The sequence below is a fragment of the Mixophyes fleayi genome, chromosome 5 (genome assembly GCF_038048845.1).
Source record: "Mixophyes fleayi isolate aMixFle1 chromosome 5, aMixFle1.hap1, whole genome shotgun sequence".
Classification (NCBI taxonomy): Eukaryota; Metazoa; Chordata; class Amphibia; order Anura; family Limnodynastidae; genus Mixophyes; species Mixophyes fleayi.
The window spans coordinates 46,590,356-46,611,708 of record NC_134406.1 but is presented as its reverse complement, the minus strand read 5'-3'; the positions used below and the strand labels follow the sequence as shown (position 1 = coordinate 46,611,708).

General features: G+C 41.0%; 1 protein-coding gene across 5 annotated transcripts in view; it reads left to right on the top strand.

The window, feature by feature from the left end:
• DPP6 (dipeptidyl peptidase like 6) overlaps positions 1 to 21,353 on the top strand; it is a 936,540-nt gene that overhangs the window by 848,457 nt on the left and 66,730 nt on the right. For all 5 annotated transcript variants that reach the window (XM_075212137.1, XM_075212136.1, XM_075212134.1 and 2 more), the window contains 2 exons: positions 8,071 to 8,225; positions 11,353 to 11,450. In XM_075212137.1, the coding sequence (XP_075068238.1) occupies positions 8,071 to 8,225; positions 11,353 to 11,450 (253 nt within the window). The remainder of the gene's footprint in view (positions 1 to 8,070; positions 8,226 to 11,352; positions 11,451 to 21,353) is intronic.

The window sequence follows — 21,353 nt, the reverse complement described above, 5'->3', positions numbered from 1 at the left end:
TAGTGGTAAAGAGTAGTCAAACGGTCCAGGTTGTGCCAATCAGGGAGAATGGTGCCAGGGATGATATAGAGAGAGGCTAGCTGAGGTCACAACAAGGAGGCAGTATGCAAAAATTGTTATCCAGGACAGTCAGCGCCGGATCAAGGGAATGGAGGCCCCTGGGCTAAGGGGGCCTGCATTCCCCAGTGAGGGCTCCCCCCCCCCCGTGATCCGAGCTGCCCGACCCCGGCACTTACCTCCTTCTCCGGCGTACGCTCTTTACTGAGGAGGTCTCATGAGAGTGAGACTCACGAGATCTCAGTAAGGAGACTACAGCTCGCCGGGGAAGGACTGTAGTGAAAGTGCTCAGCAGCACTGATCGCGCCGGGGGCGCCCCCGCCCCCGACTGATCAATACTGCTGTTGAGCACTTTCAAGGGCCCCCTGGATGCCATAGGCCCCTGGGCTGTAGCCCAGTTAGCCCTATGGTTAATCTGGCCCTGAGGACAGTAGACAAGGAGAAAGTCAGGTCAAACCAAAGGAGCAGCAATATATGGATAATATATAGGATAATGTAAACAATATAAGGAGCGCTGGAGACCTGATACTTTGGCTCCCTAATGGTGCCAGAGCTGAGTTTAAATAGAGGAAAGGGGGTACCTGATAGGTTGGGGCGTGGGGGAGACGATCAGTGAAGACACTGACCAGCGATATTATGGAGCATAGCATTGCCTAGCAACAGGACACCCCGCATCTGGTGCTTACAGGCGGCCGTCCCTGCTTCACAGAAGTGATGCAGGGACAGTGCCTGACATCAAGGTTCAAAGCAGAGGTCGAGAAAGAGGTCTGGATCCAGAGCCATAGTTAAACCAAGAGTTGCGACTAAATACACCGGCAAGCAGGAGGCGACCCACAGGAACAGCATGATGGTATCTATAATCAGCACAGGAATACTGAGCTCCCTGCACCAGAATAGAGACTGCTGGGATAATCAAAACTGTAACTAAAGCTCAAGTAGTAAATAATAAGCATAAAATAACTGTACATGTAATTCACACTAATGTGCCAGATTGCTTTTTATGCCATTGACATTACTGGGGATGGAGCAGATACTGAACAATTGCCTGAGGACCTAGGGTCCAAGCAAACATCGCGATGGATAAGACTTCATGATGGTGTGTGGGGGAACGCATCACAATTTTGCTATGGGGTCCAGACATTTCTTGTCACGTCCATGAACATAATTATTCTGGCAGATCTGTCTGGAACATTCTAATATATAGTAACAATGGATAGAAGAAAGGTCCTTATTTCTGAGTTCTGTTTATCACTTCTGCCAATAAAACATAATCTAAGTGATAAGATCTAAGAGACACAATATATTCTTTTTATATAGTACATCCAAATACCTAGAAGTGCCTGTCATTCATTTCAGTTGTTCCTAATTGGAGATTGACATCCTCTAATAACGTTATCATGGAGAAGATGCAGAAACCTCGGCTATGTAATATCGGTACAGAAAGGACATTTATTTGTATTTATTTATTTGTTCAGTATCATAGACATATTTTCTTATTTCCGTGACTTGACAAATTTGCAATATTGGATGGAGGAGAACCCATTAATGAACTATTTAATTTTACAGGCAATACACAACTTTATTGTTTATTAATGAGAGACGTATCTAATAATAAAACCATTAAGAACTCAACAGGGATTCCACAAACATGATATTAAAACCATTTGGCACTGCATATATTTAAAGAAATATTGTATAATAACTTTGCTTTCTCCATAGATAGTATTAAATGAGAATACTAAGAAGCCCAGCTGTTAGCAATATTTATAAACAGTAGACCGTATAGGATTAAGCAATGATTTAAACCTGATGAAACGATGATGCAAGTACTGTCATTAATGCTCATGAAACAGATATGGTCTATGAACGAAACACTTATGAAATGAAGACTGATATTTCTGCTAACGTGTTATATTTTGAGCCATCTTTATAATATAGTTCATCTTGAACAGATTTATCTGTTGAAACAGATTTTATAAATGTAAGTCTGGATACCACTGCAGTGATATGAGCAGTACAGCACATGTGGCATTCAGTATAAGTAGGATAAGACTGCTGTGTTTGCTGTTGTCTATTTTATATTTGTTGTGCCAGCAAAAAAAAAATAATGATTGCAGTTAAAGCGCCGGCGATGACATATTGCAGAGCATGGTGTTATTAAAGGGGTGACACGTGTCTAACATAGAGGTATATTCCAACATCTGGAGAGACAGCTGTCAGGAAAATGTATCTGTGTATCATAAGCACGATTATATGACTCATAAAGATGCTGATTAAATTCACAGAGGAATACAAATGTCATCATTTTCATTTATATGATATCAAGACTTTGGATTAGTTCTATTCAGGGTCAAGAGCCAATGTCACAAATTTGACCATACTGAATATGGAATAGATGATAAGATTTTGTTATTGTAGGAAAAGGCATTAGAATAGCATTATACTTGTCAACACTCTTTAAATCTACTTCGGGAGATTCCACAGGAGAAGACAAGTAGCTACTAAGGTGGGGGCATGATGCAACAATTATCATCATTTGTGTCCTGTGGCGCAAAACCTTGACCGCTCATCGCACCGGAGGGGCAGGGCCAGATTGACATGATTCTTCTCCAATAGCATCACTGAGGCTCCACTTACTGTCCACTTCAGTAGGAGCTGGGAGGAACTACACAAAATTCTTGAGTCTACTGGAATGGGAAGTATCAATAGCATTATTTATGATACAGACACAGCGTACAATGGAATATTTTGGGTAAACAATGAAATATTATATATATAAAAATAGAAATATTCTATGAAAAACAAGGTTGTTAAAGGAAAATTTGTATCCACTATCATTGCCAGCATAAGCGATCTTCAACCCGCTTTCCACAAACCAAAGGCTTCTTTCCAACCACTGGACATACTCAGCAGATGGGCAGTGAGATTGGCTTGTGTGGTTAGGTTAGAATTAGGGGACAATTGGCTTTTTCAAAGTGAAACCCTTATTGTAACCCTAACTACTTTACTTTAAAAATATGGTTTGATTTGTAAATGACAGGCAGTTCAGGAGCATGTGCACTAGTCTCCCGAGTATACATCTGATTAGACAAGGCACTTGGAGAGAGTAGGTTAGGGGTACACACATGGGGTGTTGTACAGTGCATACCAATTTCCATGTAACAGCCTTGTTGTTTATAGAATATCTTTGATTCACAACTATCCTTTGTTCCCCACAACAACTCCATATTTATATCATGCTGCATACATCGAAAAAACATTTCCAGAATACGTACATTTCTCACCCAAGACCCTGCAAAAACTTGCAAATCATTTTTTCTCTGCTAAGTCACTCTGTCAGTCTGTACATTGCCTAACATACAAAGCCATCAATAAAATTGCATCAACATACATCTCCTCCCTTGTCTCAAAATATCTCCAAACTTGACATCTCCGTTCTGCACAAGATCTGCGCCTCTCTTCCACTCTCACCACATGCTCCCATTCTCGGTTACAGGACTTTTTTCAGGCTGCACCCCCTTTTTGCAATGCATTCCCTCACACATCAAGTCTTTCCTCTAATCTTCAAGGCTTCAAGCGTTCTCTGAAAACCCACCTCTTCAGGCAAGCTTATAATATTCCTCTACCAGCCTCTTAATCTCCTTAGGTTACCCTATTATCACCCTCTATACTGCTAACACAAGACAACAACCCTCTGACCAATATAGTTGTGTGACTGAGCATATAGCCCACTAAATACTTTTTAATCTTTGCATTTAAGTTGGACAAATATTCAATGTGATACTTGTATATCAAACCATTGTCACATAGATTGTAAGCTTGCGAGCAGGACCCTCTTACCTCTCTGTATGTATTTCCCAGAATTGTTTTATTACTGTTTGTTCCCAATTTCAAAGCGCTACGGTATCTGCTGGTGCTATATAAAAAAATTTCGATGATGATGATTATTCTATACTTTGCATGTAACATTTATAATACATATAAAAATAACTATAGTAATGCATGCAGATTTAACGACTTTAAAAAACTAAATGCCAAATAAATTTCAGCAATTGACAGTGCAGAGTTTTAAGGACTTTCTTTAATTAGTTGCATAGGAACATTAAAATTGAAACTGTCACCCTCCTCTTGAACTTTTTTACTACCTTGTTTTCAGTCTATTGCTGATGCTTGTTAGCCTTTACCTGTTCTCATCCAGCAAGTGCGGGTGGATGGATGGAGTTTTCTTCAAATGTTCAGCAATGAAGAGTTAATTTAACTCTTTTGTTCACCTACAAATATATTAATTATAACTGATTTTTATAAAGAAGTCTCAAATGTTGTACTCAGATATGTATTTGTAGACAAAGGGGCTACAGCTGAGTTGGAAGCATATGCATCCAAACAAAGCCCTATAAAAACGCAAAATAACATATTTACACCCCATATGTTGAGTCGGATGCATCTTAGGATGCGCCCAGCTCTGCTCCAGTAGCATATGTGCTAGATTTATGTCAGACATACATCAAGCCTCAGTATCATTCTAAATGGTAGGACCAGCCAGTTTTACAGCAGAATGAGGCCTAGGGCAAATATCACGCATGCAAGTGTGATGAAACTCCAAGCTAATAACTAAATGCAGAATAAACAGTGGTATAGTCTATACAAGCTGCTGAAAATTACATACTGTGCAGTTGTCATCATCATCAGCAATTTATATAGTGCCACTAATTCCTCAGCGCTCTATAGAGAACTCACTCACATCAGTCCCTGCCCCATTAGAGCTTACAGTCTAAATTCCCTAACACAGGCTAGGGTCAATTTTAATAATAGCCAATTAACTTAGTAGTATGTAGGTGTGGGAGGAAACTAAAGTAACCAGGGGAAACCCACGCTAGCACGAGGAGAACATACAAACTCCACACCGATCAGGCCATGGTTGGGAATTTGAACACATAACCCCAGTGCTGTGAGGCAGAAGTGCTGACCACTAAGTTACCGTGCTGCCCATGTGCAGTATAGCAAAACAATGTAGAATTGCACACAGAACAGAAATTCGTCAGACATGCCAACTGAACTTAGAAAAGTAAAATGTATATACTATAAATGCATTTAAATGTTAGAAAAACAGAATGAAGCATAAAGTAAACTGTATATCTATGTAAAATACCACATTAGCATCCCTTTACCATTCTAATACTAGACTAATGGGGAGATTCAGTTCAGAGTGAGGTGTCTCCGGAACATCCGCGGAGACATTTTGCACCGATGTTACCCCATTAAGGTGTGAGGAAAAACGAGCGGAGATTCCTATCGTAATTGCCGACAATGTACGGAGCTGATATCACAAAGACGTCCTCACGCTACATCGTCGGCAACTGAACCTCCCCCTATAAGTTCACTTTAATCTCCCCTCACACCCAATTAAAAAAAAAGCTAACTTTTGGGTTCTAGTTACTCACCCAGTGCCTCACATTAAGAAGCTGGGTAGGAGCGCAGGTCATTTACTTTCATTTACCTTTTTATAAATCATAAAAACACAAGAAAGTGGGCAGCATGGTGTCGTAGTGGTTAGCACTTCAGTCTTACAGCACTGGGGTCATGAGTTCAAATCCTGACCATGGCCTTATCTGTGAGAAGTTTGTATGTTCTTCCCGTGTTTGCGTGGGTTTCCTCCGGGTGCTCTGGTTTCCCCCCACCCTCCAAAAACATACTGGTAGGTCAATTGGCTGCTAACAAATTGACCCTAGTCTGTGTATGTTAGGGAATTTAGACTGTAAGCCCCAATGAGGCAGGGATTGATGTGAGTGAGTTCTCTGTACAGCGCTGCGGAATCAGTGGCGCTATATAAATAAATGGTGATGATGATGATAATGATGAGTGGTCATATTTCTGGGCAACTGGAATCCCCCTAAGTGTTCCCCAACAATAGGATCCAATTATGTTTCCTACCATATAAGAATGAAATAATATTGTATTTTTTTTAATCAAATTACTGTTTTTTAATAATATCACGAAAAGCACAATTCTGTATTTAGCCACGGGCATTCACTATTAAAAATTAAGTGAATAAAGCCTTAAAATCAGACGGCATTAAACTTATTAGTGTTTGTTTGTGCCTTTAATTTACATTTTTGGACAGACACAGCATTGTCTACTCAGATGTTACGATACTTATTTCTTATGTCAATGGTTCACCTCACTTCTAGAACATGAAAATGTAACCTGTATCTTTCCATCTGTTCACCTCTTGTAGAAATACAAGTTGCAACAATCAAATATTCATTCATCAAATTTAAAATAAACACAAATTATGATTAGTCTTTTGCTGGTGTTGTCTAATTTGTCTATTCTACGTCTGGTTAGAAATGGGGCAGGAACTAGTCAGTGTTATAATGGTACAACAGGACTGGTGGCTTAGCATAGCTGACAAGTCTCCCTGAAACCTTTAGCGAGTCCTAAACATGTTCCATATCTGAATAGAATGTGACACATATCCTGAATAATAAAGTCGTTTTGCAAATTACTCTGACATGTTGGGAAGGGCTAATGACCATACAAGGGCAGATTGCACTGGTTGAACTGAGTGCTGATCTATGTACAGTCAAAATATTTGCCTGTGTAGTGCTCAGATCCAGATTCTGTGTGACACAATCAGTGCCGTTAATTGCAATCCTTGTGTGACATTTCCTGCCAATTGGATAAATGTTGATCAGATATTAATCAAGGACATTGGCCGTTTTGGGTCCATACAGTTTTCAATTTCAATCAAACAGTTTCTTAGGAAACATGGCTGACTTCCATGCCAAGCTGTATCAGTATTGGATGTGGGTTCTCTGTCCACATTGTTCCTGCAGTCTAGGCAGTATGTTAGTAAGAGTAAAGTATAGTGATTATAAAGTTTTGTTTTCAAGAGAGAGAACACATTATGGGCCTTATTTAATAACAGTGTGCACAAATACGCTGTAACCCATAGGGGCTCCATGGCAAATTTTAGCCCGGGGTGCAAGACTTGGCTCAGTAGCCTATTATGAAAAATAAATGCAGGTAACCCAGTGACCCACCCCACTATGGGGCCGGCCTGGGATGCCCCCCAGCACATCCAGCCCATGGCAACCATTCACAATATAGTAGTAATTTCTATAGTAGAGTTTAGAAAATAAAGCTAACATCTGATTGGTTGCCATTCTTTACACACATTTGGGCACATTCCATTATGTTATAAAATAGGCCTCTGCTTATTTAATAGATCACTAACAAACAAACCAATGCTCTAGTATGCTTTACAATATGATAGAAATTGAATACTGAATACTCCCTGTCTATTTTTAAAAGATGGCTCCATCCATAAAATCATTATAGCTGAATGCACTTCTGATCTAAATTAAAGTTATAGCAGACATAGGGCTGAAAACTACAATGGGGGTATTTCTACCACTGACTTTTATTAACTAGTCTCACTCTCCATCAAATTCTCATGTATTTAATTTCCCTGTAGCCTATGTATATTTTGGGTTATTTTCTTACCCAACTTTCCAATAACACTAATGGGCTTGCCCGTTCAATTAAATTTGACCTGTGCCTTTATATTTTTTTCATATATTATATTAACATAAATTCTTGACATTTAGAAGATTTAATAGTTAATCCAATGCTGTCTCTGCAGACTGGCCACTGCTTCTGCTAATAATCTCCATTATATAAATATCAGTGTGCCCAAATACCTTACAATAAGTAATCAACGGTACAATGTACTGATAGGGATGACTGAGGTGGGAGACAGACATTTAGAGGAGGGGCTAAGTGGGTCAGCACTGGATTTGCTTCTGAATGTTCTGTTTAAGAATATTCTACTTTGACAATGGATTCTCTGTGCAATATTAATCTTACCATGATAGAAAAAATTTATATATAGATGATGAAATATAATCATGCATAAAACGTGCTCATGCTTAGTGAACATTTAATAGTGTCATACAATTCTCTATTCAACTAGTTTATTTTAATTTTTAAGTAATATTATTTTCTTTTCAGAGGAAATATTTAAAACCCACATTGCCCACTGGTGGGCTCCAGATGGCGCCAGACTAGCATACACCACAATCAACGATAACAAAGTGCCCACTATGGAGATCCCTGTATACACTGGATCAATTTACCCAACAGTGAAAAACTACCATTATCCAAAGGTAAGAAAATGGTCAGCCTCCAAAGTTTGTAATAGACTGTGCTTAGATTATCTTTAAGTAGAAGATATCCTTGCAGTATGATGGAGAATGATAATGTGATGAAGAAGCAGGTGTAGATTGGCAACTATAGTTCTGACTCAGCCCTTGGAAACAAACATGACAATAACAGCCAGTACTTGGAAGTAAATGAAATTAGATTTGTTGACTTTATTAATTCACAAGTTAGCTGAGGGAAGCTGTTGCTACATAGCAGTGCAAGCAGGAGAGGGTATATTTTTGTCTGCAAGTTCATCAGAGCGTTGTGCTTGGCATACATTAGACTTATATGATGATTTACAACAAGAGGAAATGGTAATCTGTTTATAAAACATGAACAATGTGGTCATTTCAGAAGCTCTAGTAGTAAAACATGAGGTCACTACTCACCAATAATAGTGAGATTTAATATGATCACTTCAGTATTAGGAAGAATGTAACAACTGCATTATACTCTATGCCGACAAGGTTGTCTGGAGAACAATTACATCACATCACATCACATTAACAAGTCAAGTTTATAGGGATACAGCATTGTCTACCTTACTCTAAAAATGAACCACATCCTGCCTCTAGGCAGTACATAGTGACTCACCTCCTATGCCCATACAAATGCTGTCGTCACTCTGTTATCCTCCAAGCCTCTAGCATTCTCTGTCTCTGGTATTACCCAAGCCAACTGCTTCACTAAAGAGGAATATATAGTGTATATATATCAGTGGTCGAAGTAGAAATTTAGAAGTGGCGGTATGGAAAATGTAATGGAAATGGAAGTGAATGGAAATATAAAGGTTTTACAATGAAGGCAGTGGGAGAAGTGGCGGTATGGCGTACCACCGTATACACCCACACTTTGACCACTGATTTATATTATATATATATTATATATTGTATATTATCCTGCAACCCCAGTGCCTATTTTGAGGTGTCTATGCCAGGTCCACTCCATAAATATTCACCTATTAAACTGATTTTAAAGGTAAGTGCCACATTAAAAAAGTGTCCCATTCCTTCACCACTACCCCTCCCCTGAGACCTCTACAGTCCCCCTGGGACTGGGACGTCTTCACATGGTGGAAGATGTATGTTGGCAGAGCGTGTCTGCAACTTGTGCATTACTCTGCTGTGTCAGTAATGCCCCGTGCACTGGCCCTAGAACTATGACACACAATGACATTAGCAGATAAAGCAGCAGCATGACCTGTAATGGGCTGGGGCTGTCACATTATTACCATTGGCTGAGCCTCCTAGCACAGCAGAAGGGAGTCATAGGGGATGGGCCAGTGCCATTCAGGTAAGAAGGTGGAATTACTGTGCCTCTTAATGTTATTGGGAATGTGTTTGAAAGAATAAATATAGTGGGGCCAGGTTGTCAATGCTGTATGACCCTTGCAAATCAACCCGGTAATTAGGGTAATAGTCGAGAGACATAATGGTTTCTAAATCAAAAAATATTCTTTCCAGCGCTCAGACATCAAATAACAGAGTTACTAATCTTAAATCTCTTCTTTACTCCCTGACATATCTGCTCTACACCCCTCGTGTATCATTCGCAGAAAACATTCTGCAGTGAGATTGATGTGTAGAACATAAGTCCCTCAGTGCTGCTGTATCAGAGATTTCTGCCAGGAAGAGATCTGAGCAGCAGTTATATTGAGCAGTGTGAAGAGCTGGGAGGTTCAGGCTCATATAAACTCACAGTTCAGCAGGATGGATCCTTTCTGACATTTCAGAATCATTATCTCCATTTCGGCAGCATCAGAAGTAGCCTGATCTGAAATAAGCATGACATAGATGTAGATGCCTAGACCCCCGATGTATTTACCCGTTCTGTAATAGAAGTTAGGAGTAGTGTGTTAATGAAGGCTTAAAATCTGGTAACAGGTTGCCTAGGAAAAATATCTAACACTGCTGCTGTCATCTCCTGAGGCGGAAATAAAGGGTTCAGCTATGAAATTTCCTTCAATAGCCCCAGCCAGGTACTGACATGAATGCCACTTAGTGAGTTCCAAGATGCACCCTCTTTCCTTATACCTGCTCCTTTTCCCATTTAATATTTTTTTCTCTCATTTAAAACCAGAAATCTAGGGGCAGCACGGTCAGTGGCCCACGCAGGGGGGGTTTCTGGGTCTCCAGAAACCCCTCCCCTCCGCTAACAAAGTGCTCCTGCATACGGCACTGTACTATACAGCAGCCGCGGCGCTGTCAAAGAAGCGTCTGCAGCGGTGCTGTATTGCCAATTAGATAAAAGGCATAATTACAGCACCGCCTCGGATGCTTCTTTGACAGCGCCGCGGCTGCTGTATAGTACAGTGCTGCCGAAACGGAGCTGCTGCGCATGCGCGGCAGCTCTCTCGCTGTTTTGTTTTTGGGGTTTTTTTTCGGTGGGGGGGCCCCTGACGGTGGCTTAGTGGTTAGCACTTCTGCCTCACAGCACTGGGGTCAATAGTTCGATTCTCGACCATGGCCTTATCTGTGTGCAGTTTGAATGTTCTCCCCGTGTTTGCGTGGGTTTCCTTTAGGTACTCCAGTTTCTTCCCACACTCCAAAAACATACCAGTAGGTTAATTGGCTGCTATTAAAATTGACTTTAGTCTCTCTCTGTGATTGTTTGTTAGAGAATTTAGAATGTAAGCCCCAATGGGGCAGGGACTGATGTGAATGAGTTCTCTGTACAGCGCTGCGGAATTAGTGGCGCTATATAAATAGCTGATGGGGATGCAGGCAGTTGATAGGTGGAACTCACTGCTTCTTACAATGATGAGTCTTGGGTAACACCAGTGAAGTAAAGGAGTGGCACTTGCAAGGGGGCAATTTGACAGTATATTTTGTTGTAACATCACAGAAGCTGAGACAATAAGATCCCAGTTCTTGTTAGATTTCTGTTTAACCATTGACCAGGTGCCAGAAACTAGTAATACCTGTGTAATTAAATTAATATTTGCTAAGGAACAAGACTTTATTGCCACTGTTAGCACTTATTTCTGTAAGCTGTTTTCTATGACAAGGTTGAACACATTGTACATTTGTATTTCCCAAGTTAGACTGATTAAAGAATGTACTTTATGTTTTTTGGCACTTCATGTTCTAGGCTGGCTCTGAGAACCCAGTTGTCACCTTACATGTGGTTAACTTGAATGGACCTCTACACCACGTGGAAATGACACCCCCTGATGATCAAAGAATGAGGTACAGTATACTGGACAACTGCTGACTTCATACAGAATATGTGTCCTTTTCATTCATATCTTAGCTCACATCAAAGTATTGGAATGTAAATCATGTTCTTCAAAGAGATAAATAATATTGTGCAATGATATAGTATCACTTCTTAGCTAATACAGGATGGATTAACATTCTGCTAAATCACATACAGTTGTTCTGATTGTCTGGTCACATGAGTGTTTCATGCACATTATGGATCACATATGAAATCTCAGCATTAAATTAGTTTCTAAGTGTGATAAATGTTACTCCCTGCATCATTTTCTGCACTTTTTGCATATGTGCTATTGAAAGACTGGCAATCAGTTAGGAAACCAGTAAGTAGTGGATTGCTGATTACATGAAGCTCACTTAGTCCCATTATTATAGGTGTGCCGCTTTGTGGTGGTACCTCAGCGTATGTGGATTTACTGTATAAAATGTTTCTTCAATGTCAATACCTCTGTCTCTACAGCCTTTCATATGCTGCAGTTATTCTCATGTGATTTTTATGGATGGTTTCACAAGTCCAAAAATGTTGTTCTTAATGGTCTTCGGATACAAGTCCGTTTGCGTGCCGTGAAATAGAACTGTGCACGCTCAGACATGGACATTGCATGTAATTCTTGTCTGAACACAAATTGCACTTACTACTGCCTACAGCTTGAAGGGCGGAACAGGGGAGGGAAGGGACGGATGAACGTAGACAATGTACTATAAGGGCCAACACAGATTCAGACGCTTCAAGGTCTGGGGTGGGGGCTGCGTGCGTTCTGATGGGACTTTATATTACACATATGTATGTGCGTATCCACTGTCCTGCAGTCTGTTCTGTCTGTTAACACACGACAAGCGCCCAGATTCAAATGAAAACCATATCTTGAGATCCACTCCGACTTGAATACGGGCTCTTTTAAAACAGCAACTTGCGTTCAACGATGAATCAGGCCCAGTAATATTACACTTAGAGGATACCACTAGTTGTCAGTCTCTACCACTCTATGGCAGCATGTGCATTTATTGCTGTAAACTCAACTTGCTGAAACACCTCCTAATCTATAGCGATTAGCCATAATTAGCAAGGGGCTGAAATGTGAATCAGTGGGATGCATGGAACTTATTTGCTATAGACTAATAGTATTGCACTAGTGCCTTCTTAATGGATTATAGTCAATATAAGGTAGTCATTATTTTGAGGAGTGTTCAGACAGCTCAATGGGTGCAGGGTTATTTTTGAAATGCCTACAGTTAAAGCCTAAGACAGCAGCATGTGATTGGATGTGAGCCAATCATGTAAGGCATTTTCTGACTCTCAATGTCCCACTGTTTTAAGCCTCTGAAGTGTCTCCTGAACGATCGCTGTGTTTTGCCTAAGAAGGATGTATAGTCATATTGGAAAAAAAATTAACTAAATACTTTCCTGAAATTGGTTTGAACATAAGAATAGTATAAAAGTATAAAAATTAAAATAGATTTATATATATATGTCATCTAAAGTTAAATGCATTATTATGCTTATTACCGTTATCAGCAAACTGAGCATTTCACCTCTTCTGACATGTTCATTTTATGTAGGTTAGAGAACACCTTACACGCACTCATACTTGCCAACTCTCCCGGAATGTCCGGGAGAGCAGGCAAGTATCCCGCATACTGGAACTTACTTGCCAAAATGACTCGATTCCCAGGCAGGGAGCGTGGTTGGAGGGCGGGTGGGGGCGGGGCGCGGTCAATCGCCTCATTTTGGCCCCACCCCAGCGACAAAAACGGCATTTTGTCACAGAGGGCGGGTCCAAAATTGCACAAATCACCATGCCCCGCCCCCTCCCGCCCTCCAACCACGCCCCCTACCCGGGATCTCCCAGAATTCACTTGTTAAAGGTTGGCAAATATGCACGCACTGCCACATAAAGTGTAGGCAGCCATATTGTGGGCTGCATTCATGAGAGAGCCTCTGAATTCACTAGAGATAGTGGCATCACTAAGGTTTACCTCAGTGACGTTGCTAGAACCAAGTCAGTCGATCGGCTGAATATTAATCAAACCCACACCTGTCTCTACTGTTTGTAGGTGATTAGATTGCATAGTACACAGCACAATGGGTAGATAGAATGTGTAACTTCTCAATTTGAGTCAAAAGATTGATGTTGCATCAACTTCTGAATGATGTAACCAATCAGCAGAACAAACTATTAATAATAAATACATATATTCTACATGTTACTTCCCTTTTAACATTTACATTTAATTATATTACATGTTTAGCTTTGCCCCAAGGGAAACCTCACGTCCCCTTTCTTTTGAAGCATGTTCTACTTGCCTTTCTGAACTGTACTGTTTCACGCTGTAAATTACTTTTGTCAGCAATGAAAACAATGAACCACAGCTTCATCTCACACTAAAGTGTCCATGAAGATTGGCAAGAAAACTGCTGAGAACTCAGGACTTTCTATTCACCTGTGTGTTTGTCAGAGAGAGTCAGATAAACGTTCTTGGCGGGATTCACATTTCCCCAAAGCATCATGTCTAAAAATCCAAACCACTTGTGACAGTTTCCAGTGGGTGATTCTCCGCACTGTACAGACGGCCCTGGTGTTGTCAGCATGATGAAAACTCTGCTGTTTGCTCATTGAGATTAATATTCTAAGTTTGTCTTTCTATGGCAAAAAGGGTAGTACGTGTTACATAAAGGTGGAATGTGCATATTGTGTGTATAGGTGTGTGCGTGTGTGCTTCCCTTAATCATAAGAAATGGAAATAATATTTTTGGTAATATTGACTAGTCATGTCATGGACAGCTTTTTGTGCTTGCTTAGGATAATCAATTAAGAGTGAAGATCCGTAGGAACCTAGCGCAAGCTTATTCCACGGCATGTTCCTGGTTAAAATAATCGCAAACGCAATTTTTTCGCGTGGACCTCATAGTGATTTTCTTTATAGCTTCGATAAGATATTTGAAATAAAAAAAATCATAATTGTTGCCGCATATTGATAAATATGCTCCATAATACCTTAGTACACTCTGCAGATAGGACTTATAACATGATATAAATGATATAATGTACTCCATACAGTAAATTATTAATGTATATATGATATAATGTGCTCCATATAGTAAATTATTAATGTATATATGACATACTTGCCAACTTATGGCAAGTATGATCCGGGAGCTCTCGGGGACATGTGGGCGTGCAGGGGGCGGCGCTCAAAAATCGTGCAATTTTGGCCCCGCTCCCATGACGTAATGATGCAAATGCGGGGGTGGGGCCAAATGCCGCGATTCCCGGTGAATCGCTGCATTTTGGATTTAATTCTGCCCAATTCACTAGGAAGTGGGCAGATACGGGAGACTGTCATACTCTCCCAGGAGTCCGGGAGACCCACCCAGAATTCGGGAGTCTCCCGGACATTCCGGGAGAGTTGGCAAGTATGATATAATGTACTCCATTTATTAGAATTGTTTAGGTTAGAGAGGAGTTATTCAAACATGTAAAGGCACAAGTCCTCAGGCTCTTATACAAGTCACGGATTTCCAAGGTAACTTCTAATCTCTGTAACTTACTGTAGGGGGTGGGTTATTCCTTATAATGCACACGTTTTCCCAATGAACACTGAAGTAATGATATCAGAACTCACCGATTATAAGCAATGACATCATAACTCATCGTTTATACAGATATTAATTACAGCATTGTATACATTTTTTAGTGTCAATTGTGTATTATAATCCAATACCAGTATACAATTAGTACAAAATGCTTGTTATATTAAATCAGTTTGAATTTAACATGTAGATATTTGAAATTGCTATGAATCCTTCAGGGAAGCAATATAGTGTTTGCACTCCTCTCTTCCTCAGTGTTGTGGTCATTCTTCACTGAGCCTCCCCCAGCCCCTTGCACTAAAAACACCCTTTCAATGCCTTTAATGCGGAGCAGCAGTAAATGGGGCATATCTCCCAACTCCAGGCTGTGGGATAAAACTATCCCAATTGGAACAGCGATACAGAAACCTCAAATCGAGACTGTCCCGCCTAAATCGAGACAGTTGGGAGGTATGCCCTTGTGTTTGTTAAACCCAACATTGCGAATGCCATCAATTGTTGTATTAATATAACTTGACCATATATACAATTTGCACATAGAAAAAAACCCAGCACACAACAAACTGTACCCCTAGAATTTAGTCCCTGTTACATAAAAAAACATGTGTTAAATAAAATATCTTTTCCGCTATATTTTACATGTGGCCTCCTGAGTCACATGGTAGAACTTTAGAATACTGATGTGATAAAGCTACTTCTCTCTGAATATAATTACACCAAATTTTCTCGCTTTCTAAATAGAGAAAACACTCTGACACCGCTTAACTTTTTGTAAGACATGACTCAGATTATGTATTTTGAGAGTAAAGTGTATAACAAAAAGACAGGACACTGCATTATTTCCCGTTTAGTTATTTGTGTGTTGAAATTGCTACTTACAAGAGGAAAAATAGTTTTTTTTGGGGGGGGTGGGACAAAAATTAGCAAAAATTTAGACAACACATTTAGTCTACATCTGTGAGATTTTGCTGCAAGCAAAGTTGTGACCTATATTACAATGTACCAGTGCTGTTTAATAAGTTCTTTAGTCTATTTTATGTACTTCTTTGGCTTCCAGGGAATGTTTTTGCAGCATTGAAAAATTCTAATTTATGATAAGCAGCACATTTCAATGACTAAATTAGTTCTTCAGGTCTACTTAATTCCTTCCATTCACACTCATTACAGTAAAATGCAGGTCAGTGGCGGTCTCATTCGATTGAAATGTACATATATTCATTAAGGCTTCACCATTTTTCCCGTTCTTTCCTTTAAATGGAAGAGTGAAAATTAATCAAATCAGACTGAAATCTACAGAGAGCACCAAGTCTGACAGCTGAATTCTCCAGGCAATTTAACTAGAAAAGCGTAGACTTTATTCTGTACTTGTAAAAGTGAAACTCTGTTAATCAGAAAAAATAGCAAAAACTTTAAGAGAAATTCCTTTTGCTTTACTTTTTAAATATTACACTTAGAGGCAGAACACTGCCCCATAGCAAAATTTGGGGGAGGACTCAGCGATGTTGCTCCTCCCTGTCAGCTCCCGCTCTGTTCCCAGAATGCATGGATCAGGAGCATGCTCAGTGAAGCCCCGCTCTGTCCTCACTTGTGGGTCCATAGTGCTCTCACCTCATACCGAGGTGGTAGTGTGATACCCCTCTGGTACTGCTGTTGTGTGGTCACTTACTTGGGATATCCTGCTGCGTGGTACCTCACTCGCTGTTGTCTCCTCTTCTGCTCCAGCTATTGCGTGGGTGTGTCATCTGCAACCAGAGGGGTCCCCTGGATACTCAGGTGTTTAAACACAGATAAAGTGGAGTGGTCACTAGTGCAAAGTCATATAAATGTTGGGCGCCAGACCATCTTATAGCAAAAATTCAGTTTTTATTTTGCCACGCCTTCTCCCCCTGCACATATCATAATGGTTGCAATGGCCACAAATTCAAATGCCAAACTGCTCCAGCGCAGATTATAATGCTATAAGCACAATTTCTCCAAATACCTTAGCACGTAACGGTCACTAGATGTTAAACTATAGTACTTCTTTACTGCACCTGCACTTTTCTTGTTTACGTCTATTAAATATAATTACACAGCTGCATATCCAGTGTTGCTGGGTGCAGTAGTTCCACACACTCAGAATACTTGTCTCGATCTCTCGCACAATGGACATACTGCAGAGGTTCACGCTCACACTTCAACAAGGATTAACTGACATCCCACTATCCAGCGATTCTCCTTGCCACGGTGCACCCCATCCCTCACAGGGACCCTCTTACTCCAGCCCCACTGCTGCATCTCACACTGCCACTTTCAGGTGTCATCCCAATATCCGGGGACCCCTCCATGCTTGGGAACCATGCTGCAGTACTGTGCAGTTCAGGGACATAGATATCCAGGCATGCTTCTTAAGCATCCCAATGGCCAGGGACTCTGGCTCACTGGAGTACAGTTACAGACCACAGGACTCCATCTACATCTCACTGTGGGGGCTCCTTTCTTCCAGAGTAGCTGACTGCCTAATTGCGAAGACCTCCTTCCCCATCGTGTTATGGAGGCTTTTTCAAAGGGGCTCCCTTACAGGGGAACCTTCTCCCCTTCTACAGGTCCTGCTAGCCAGATGCTTCTGCAGCGAACCAACTCACATTATGGGGGCCTTTTTAAGGGGGTTCTACATAGGGACTTCTCTCACATCACATGTGGCTTACAGCCACTCACACTCACCCCTTCCATGGGTTTCTGTCTCCATTCATACCTCAACTTCCAGGCACTGTCATCCAAAGGCTCTCCTCCTTAAGGCTGGTGGGGACTCTCCCCCCTCTTCTGCACACGTCGCTTTAAGAAAACTTCATGAACCTATCCACATTGGTGCCTCTTCTTGGGGTACCACTGAAGGTGGGGATCGCCCTGTCACTGCCCCTTCACTGTTCTCCAGTAAGGAGAACAGTGAAGGGGCAGTAGGTATTTCCCCTACAGAGTTATTAACTTGCGCCTCATGGCTCTGCACTAGAGATGGTCACTGACCCCCGTGTTTTGGTTTTGGATTCGGTTTTGGATCTGGATTACCGTCGTGTTTTGGTTTTGGTTTTGGTTTTGCAAAACCGCCATTGCGTGTTTTGGTTTTGGTTTTGGTTTTGTTTGGTTTTGTTTTGCTATTTTTTGGGAAAATCCATGTTTTTGGGCCTAAATTAACCCAATTTAGTGCTCCAACTGTTTTAGAGACAAGTAATCTAATTGTTGAGGTAATAAATCATCCAAAAAAACAGTTTAATTCTTCGTTGGTAGGCCTATTCTACACACAAAACAGATTGTCTTCCTCTCCATCTATGCATATTGGCAATGCAGCCATCGTCTTTGAATGTATATTACACCCTACACTTATAGTTAAATATGTAAAGAAATGGAAAAAGCCAGTTTGGTTTCTGTCTCTCAAGGCCCCCCTCCACTTGTATAAAATAGCAAAAAATTCAGCCATTATAGACTGTACAATATTAATTGACATGGAGAAAGCCAGTTTGGTTTCTGTCTCTCTAGGCCCCCCTCCACTTGTATAAAATACTAAAAAATTCAGCCATTATAGACTGTACAATATTAATTGACATGGAGAAAGACAGTTTGGGGTCACTCTGTCTCTCTAGGCCCCCCTCCACTTGTATAAAATACCAAAAAATTCAGCCATTATAGACTGTACAATATTAATTGACATGGAGAAAGCCAGTTTGGTTTCTGTCTCTCTAGGCCCCCCTCCACTTGTATAAAATACTAAAAAATTCAGCCATTATAGACTGTACAATATTAATTGACATGGAGAAAGACAGTTTGGGGTCACTCTGTCTCTCTAGGCCCCCCTCCACTTGTATAAAATACAAAAAATTCAGCCATTATAGACTGTACAATATTAATTGACATGGAGAAAGCCAGTTTGGTTTCTGTCTCTCTAGGCCCCCCTCCACTTGTATAAAATACTAAAAAATTCAGCCATTATAGACTGTACAATATTAATTGACATGGAGAAAGACAGTTTGGGGTCACTCTGTCTCTCTAGGCCCCCCTCCACTTGTATAAAATACCAAAAAATTCAGCCATTATAGACTGTACAATATTAATTGACATGGAGAAAGCCAGTTTGGTTTCTGTCTCTCTAGGCCCCCCTCCACTTGTATAAAATACTAAAAAATTCAGCCATTATAGACTGTACAATATTATGAAAAATGGACAAAGCCAGTTTAGGGTCACTCTGTCTATGACACCCTACCCTTAAGGATAAATTGCCCTAACAGCAGCCTTTCAAGATGGTATGTGATATGGAAATGCCACAAGTCCCTTTCCTCTTTGGGGGTAGATTGCACCCTACACTTACATAGAAAGTTTTAAAAAGATGTTATCGGCATCATCTTCAGCTTCATCCTCACCCTCATCAGTGTGTACGTCATCATCACAGACTATCAATTCATCGCCGCTTGAATCCGCCATTAGAGAACAGTCAGTGCTTGGATGTCTTGGATGGTGAAGGCCTTCCTCGTGGAAGATGTAGTTCATTTTTATAAACATCATTTTCTCCACATTTTTGGGAAGTAACCTTCTACGGCGATCACTGACTAAGTTCCCTGCTGTGCTGAACACTCGTTCAGAGTACACACTGGAGGGTGGGCAGCTTAGGTATTGCAAAGCAAGTTTGTACATGGGTTTCCAAATGGCCTGCTTTTCTTCCCAGTAAGGAAAGGGACTGTCTGACATTTCCATATCAACTACCTCTTGAAAGTAATCCTCCACCATCCTTTGCATGTTTATACTCATATTGGATGGACTTATGGGCAAAGTGACACTTTTTTTGAAAAATCCTTCAAACCAGCCCAGATGTTAAATTGTTCTCGTCTGCCCCCTGTGTCTTCCCTGCTTCTTTTTTGGAAATTTAATTTTTTACGAGCAACAGCTTGAGAAAGTGAAGGAGGACACGTCGTCAAGCCGAGGCCCAGTTCAGCGGCCAACTTGCTGAGCAATAGCTCCTTGCAAAAGTTCACATCTCGCTCATTTACAAGTAAAGACTCAATGTAGGTTTTAAACCTTGGATCAAGCACAGTGGCCAAAACGTACTGATCCGAGTTCAAGATCTTAATAACTCGAGGATCATTGTGAAGCGAATTAAGTACTTGATCGACAAGGCCAACATACTTTGCTGAATTGCTTGCTTTCAGCTCCTCCTTCATTTTCTCAAGCTGCTTTTCCAATAGTCTAATTAAAGGAATGACTTGGCTCAAACTAGCAGAGTCTGCACTGACCTCACATGTCACAACTTCAAATGGTTTCAGCACCTTGCACAGCACTGAAAGGATTCCCCACTGTGCAAGAGTGAAATACATCCCCCCTCCTTTCCCAATGTCATGACTTGTGCAATATGCTTGGATGGCTTTGCGCTGTTCCTCCATCCTCTGAAGCATGTACAGGGTGGAATTCCACCGAGTTACCACCTCTTGCTTAAGTTGGTGGCAGGGCAAGTTAAACTGCTCTTGGAGCTGCTGTAATCTCCTACATGCTGTGGCTGAATGCCTGAAATGGCCTGAAATTTTACGGGCCACCGAAAGCATCTCCTGCACCTCACGGTTATTTCGTAGGAAGCTCTGCACCACCAAGTTGATGGTGTGAGCAAAACAGGGAATATGTTGGAAATCACCCAGCTGTAATGCTCGCACTATATTGTTGGCGTTATCTGAAATGACATACCCTGGGGAGAGTCCGAGTGGTATAAGCCATGCATCAATCACATCTCTCAGTTTGCGTAACAAATTGTCAGCCGTATGCCTGTTAGTGAAGCCGGTGATACAAAGAGTGGCCTGCCTGTGACAAATGTTACGTAGTGGTGTACATGCTGCTGCTGTTCCTGCTGGTGAAGGTGAATGACCAACCCAGTGGGCTGTCACAGTCATATAGTCTTTGGTTTGGCCACTTCCACTTGTCCACATATCTGTGGTTAAGTGAACAGTGGGCAGAATGGCATTTTTCAGCGCAATCTCTACATTTTTACACACTTTTTGGTATAGTTGTGGAATAGCTTTACGGGAGAAATGGTGTCGCGATGGAATTCTGTAACGCGGACACAAAACCTCAATTAACTGTGAAAAACCAGCTGCGTTTATTGTGGAGATTGGACGCAGATCTAACACTAACATTGCAGCCATGGCGTCTGTGATTCGCTTGGCGACTGGGTGACTGCTGTCATATTTGCTTCCCCTCGCAAATGATTGTTTCACAGTTAATTGCTGAAATGTAGGACTGCTCATTTTATTCACCTGCCTCTGGGATGA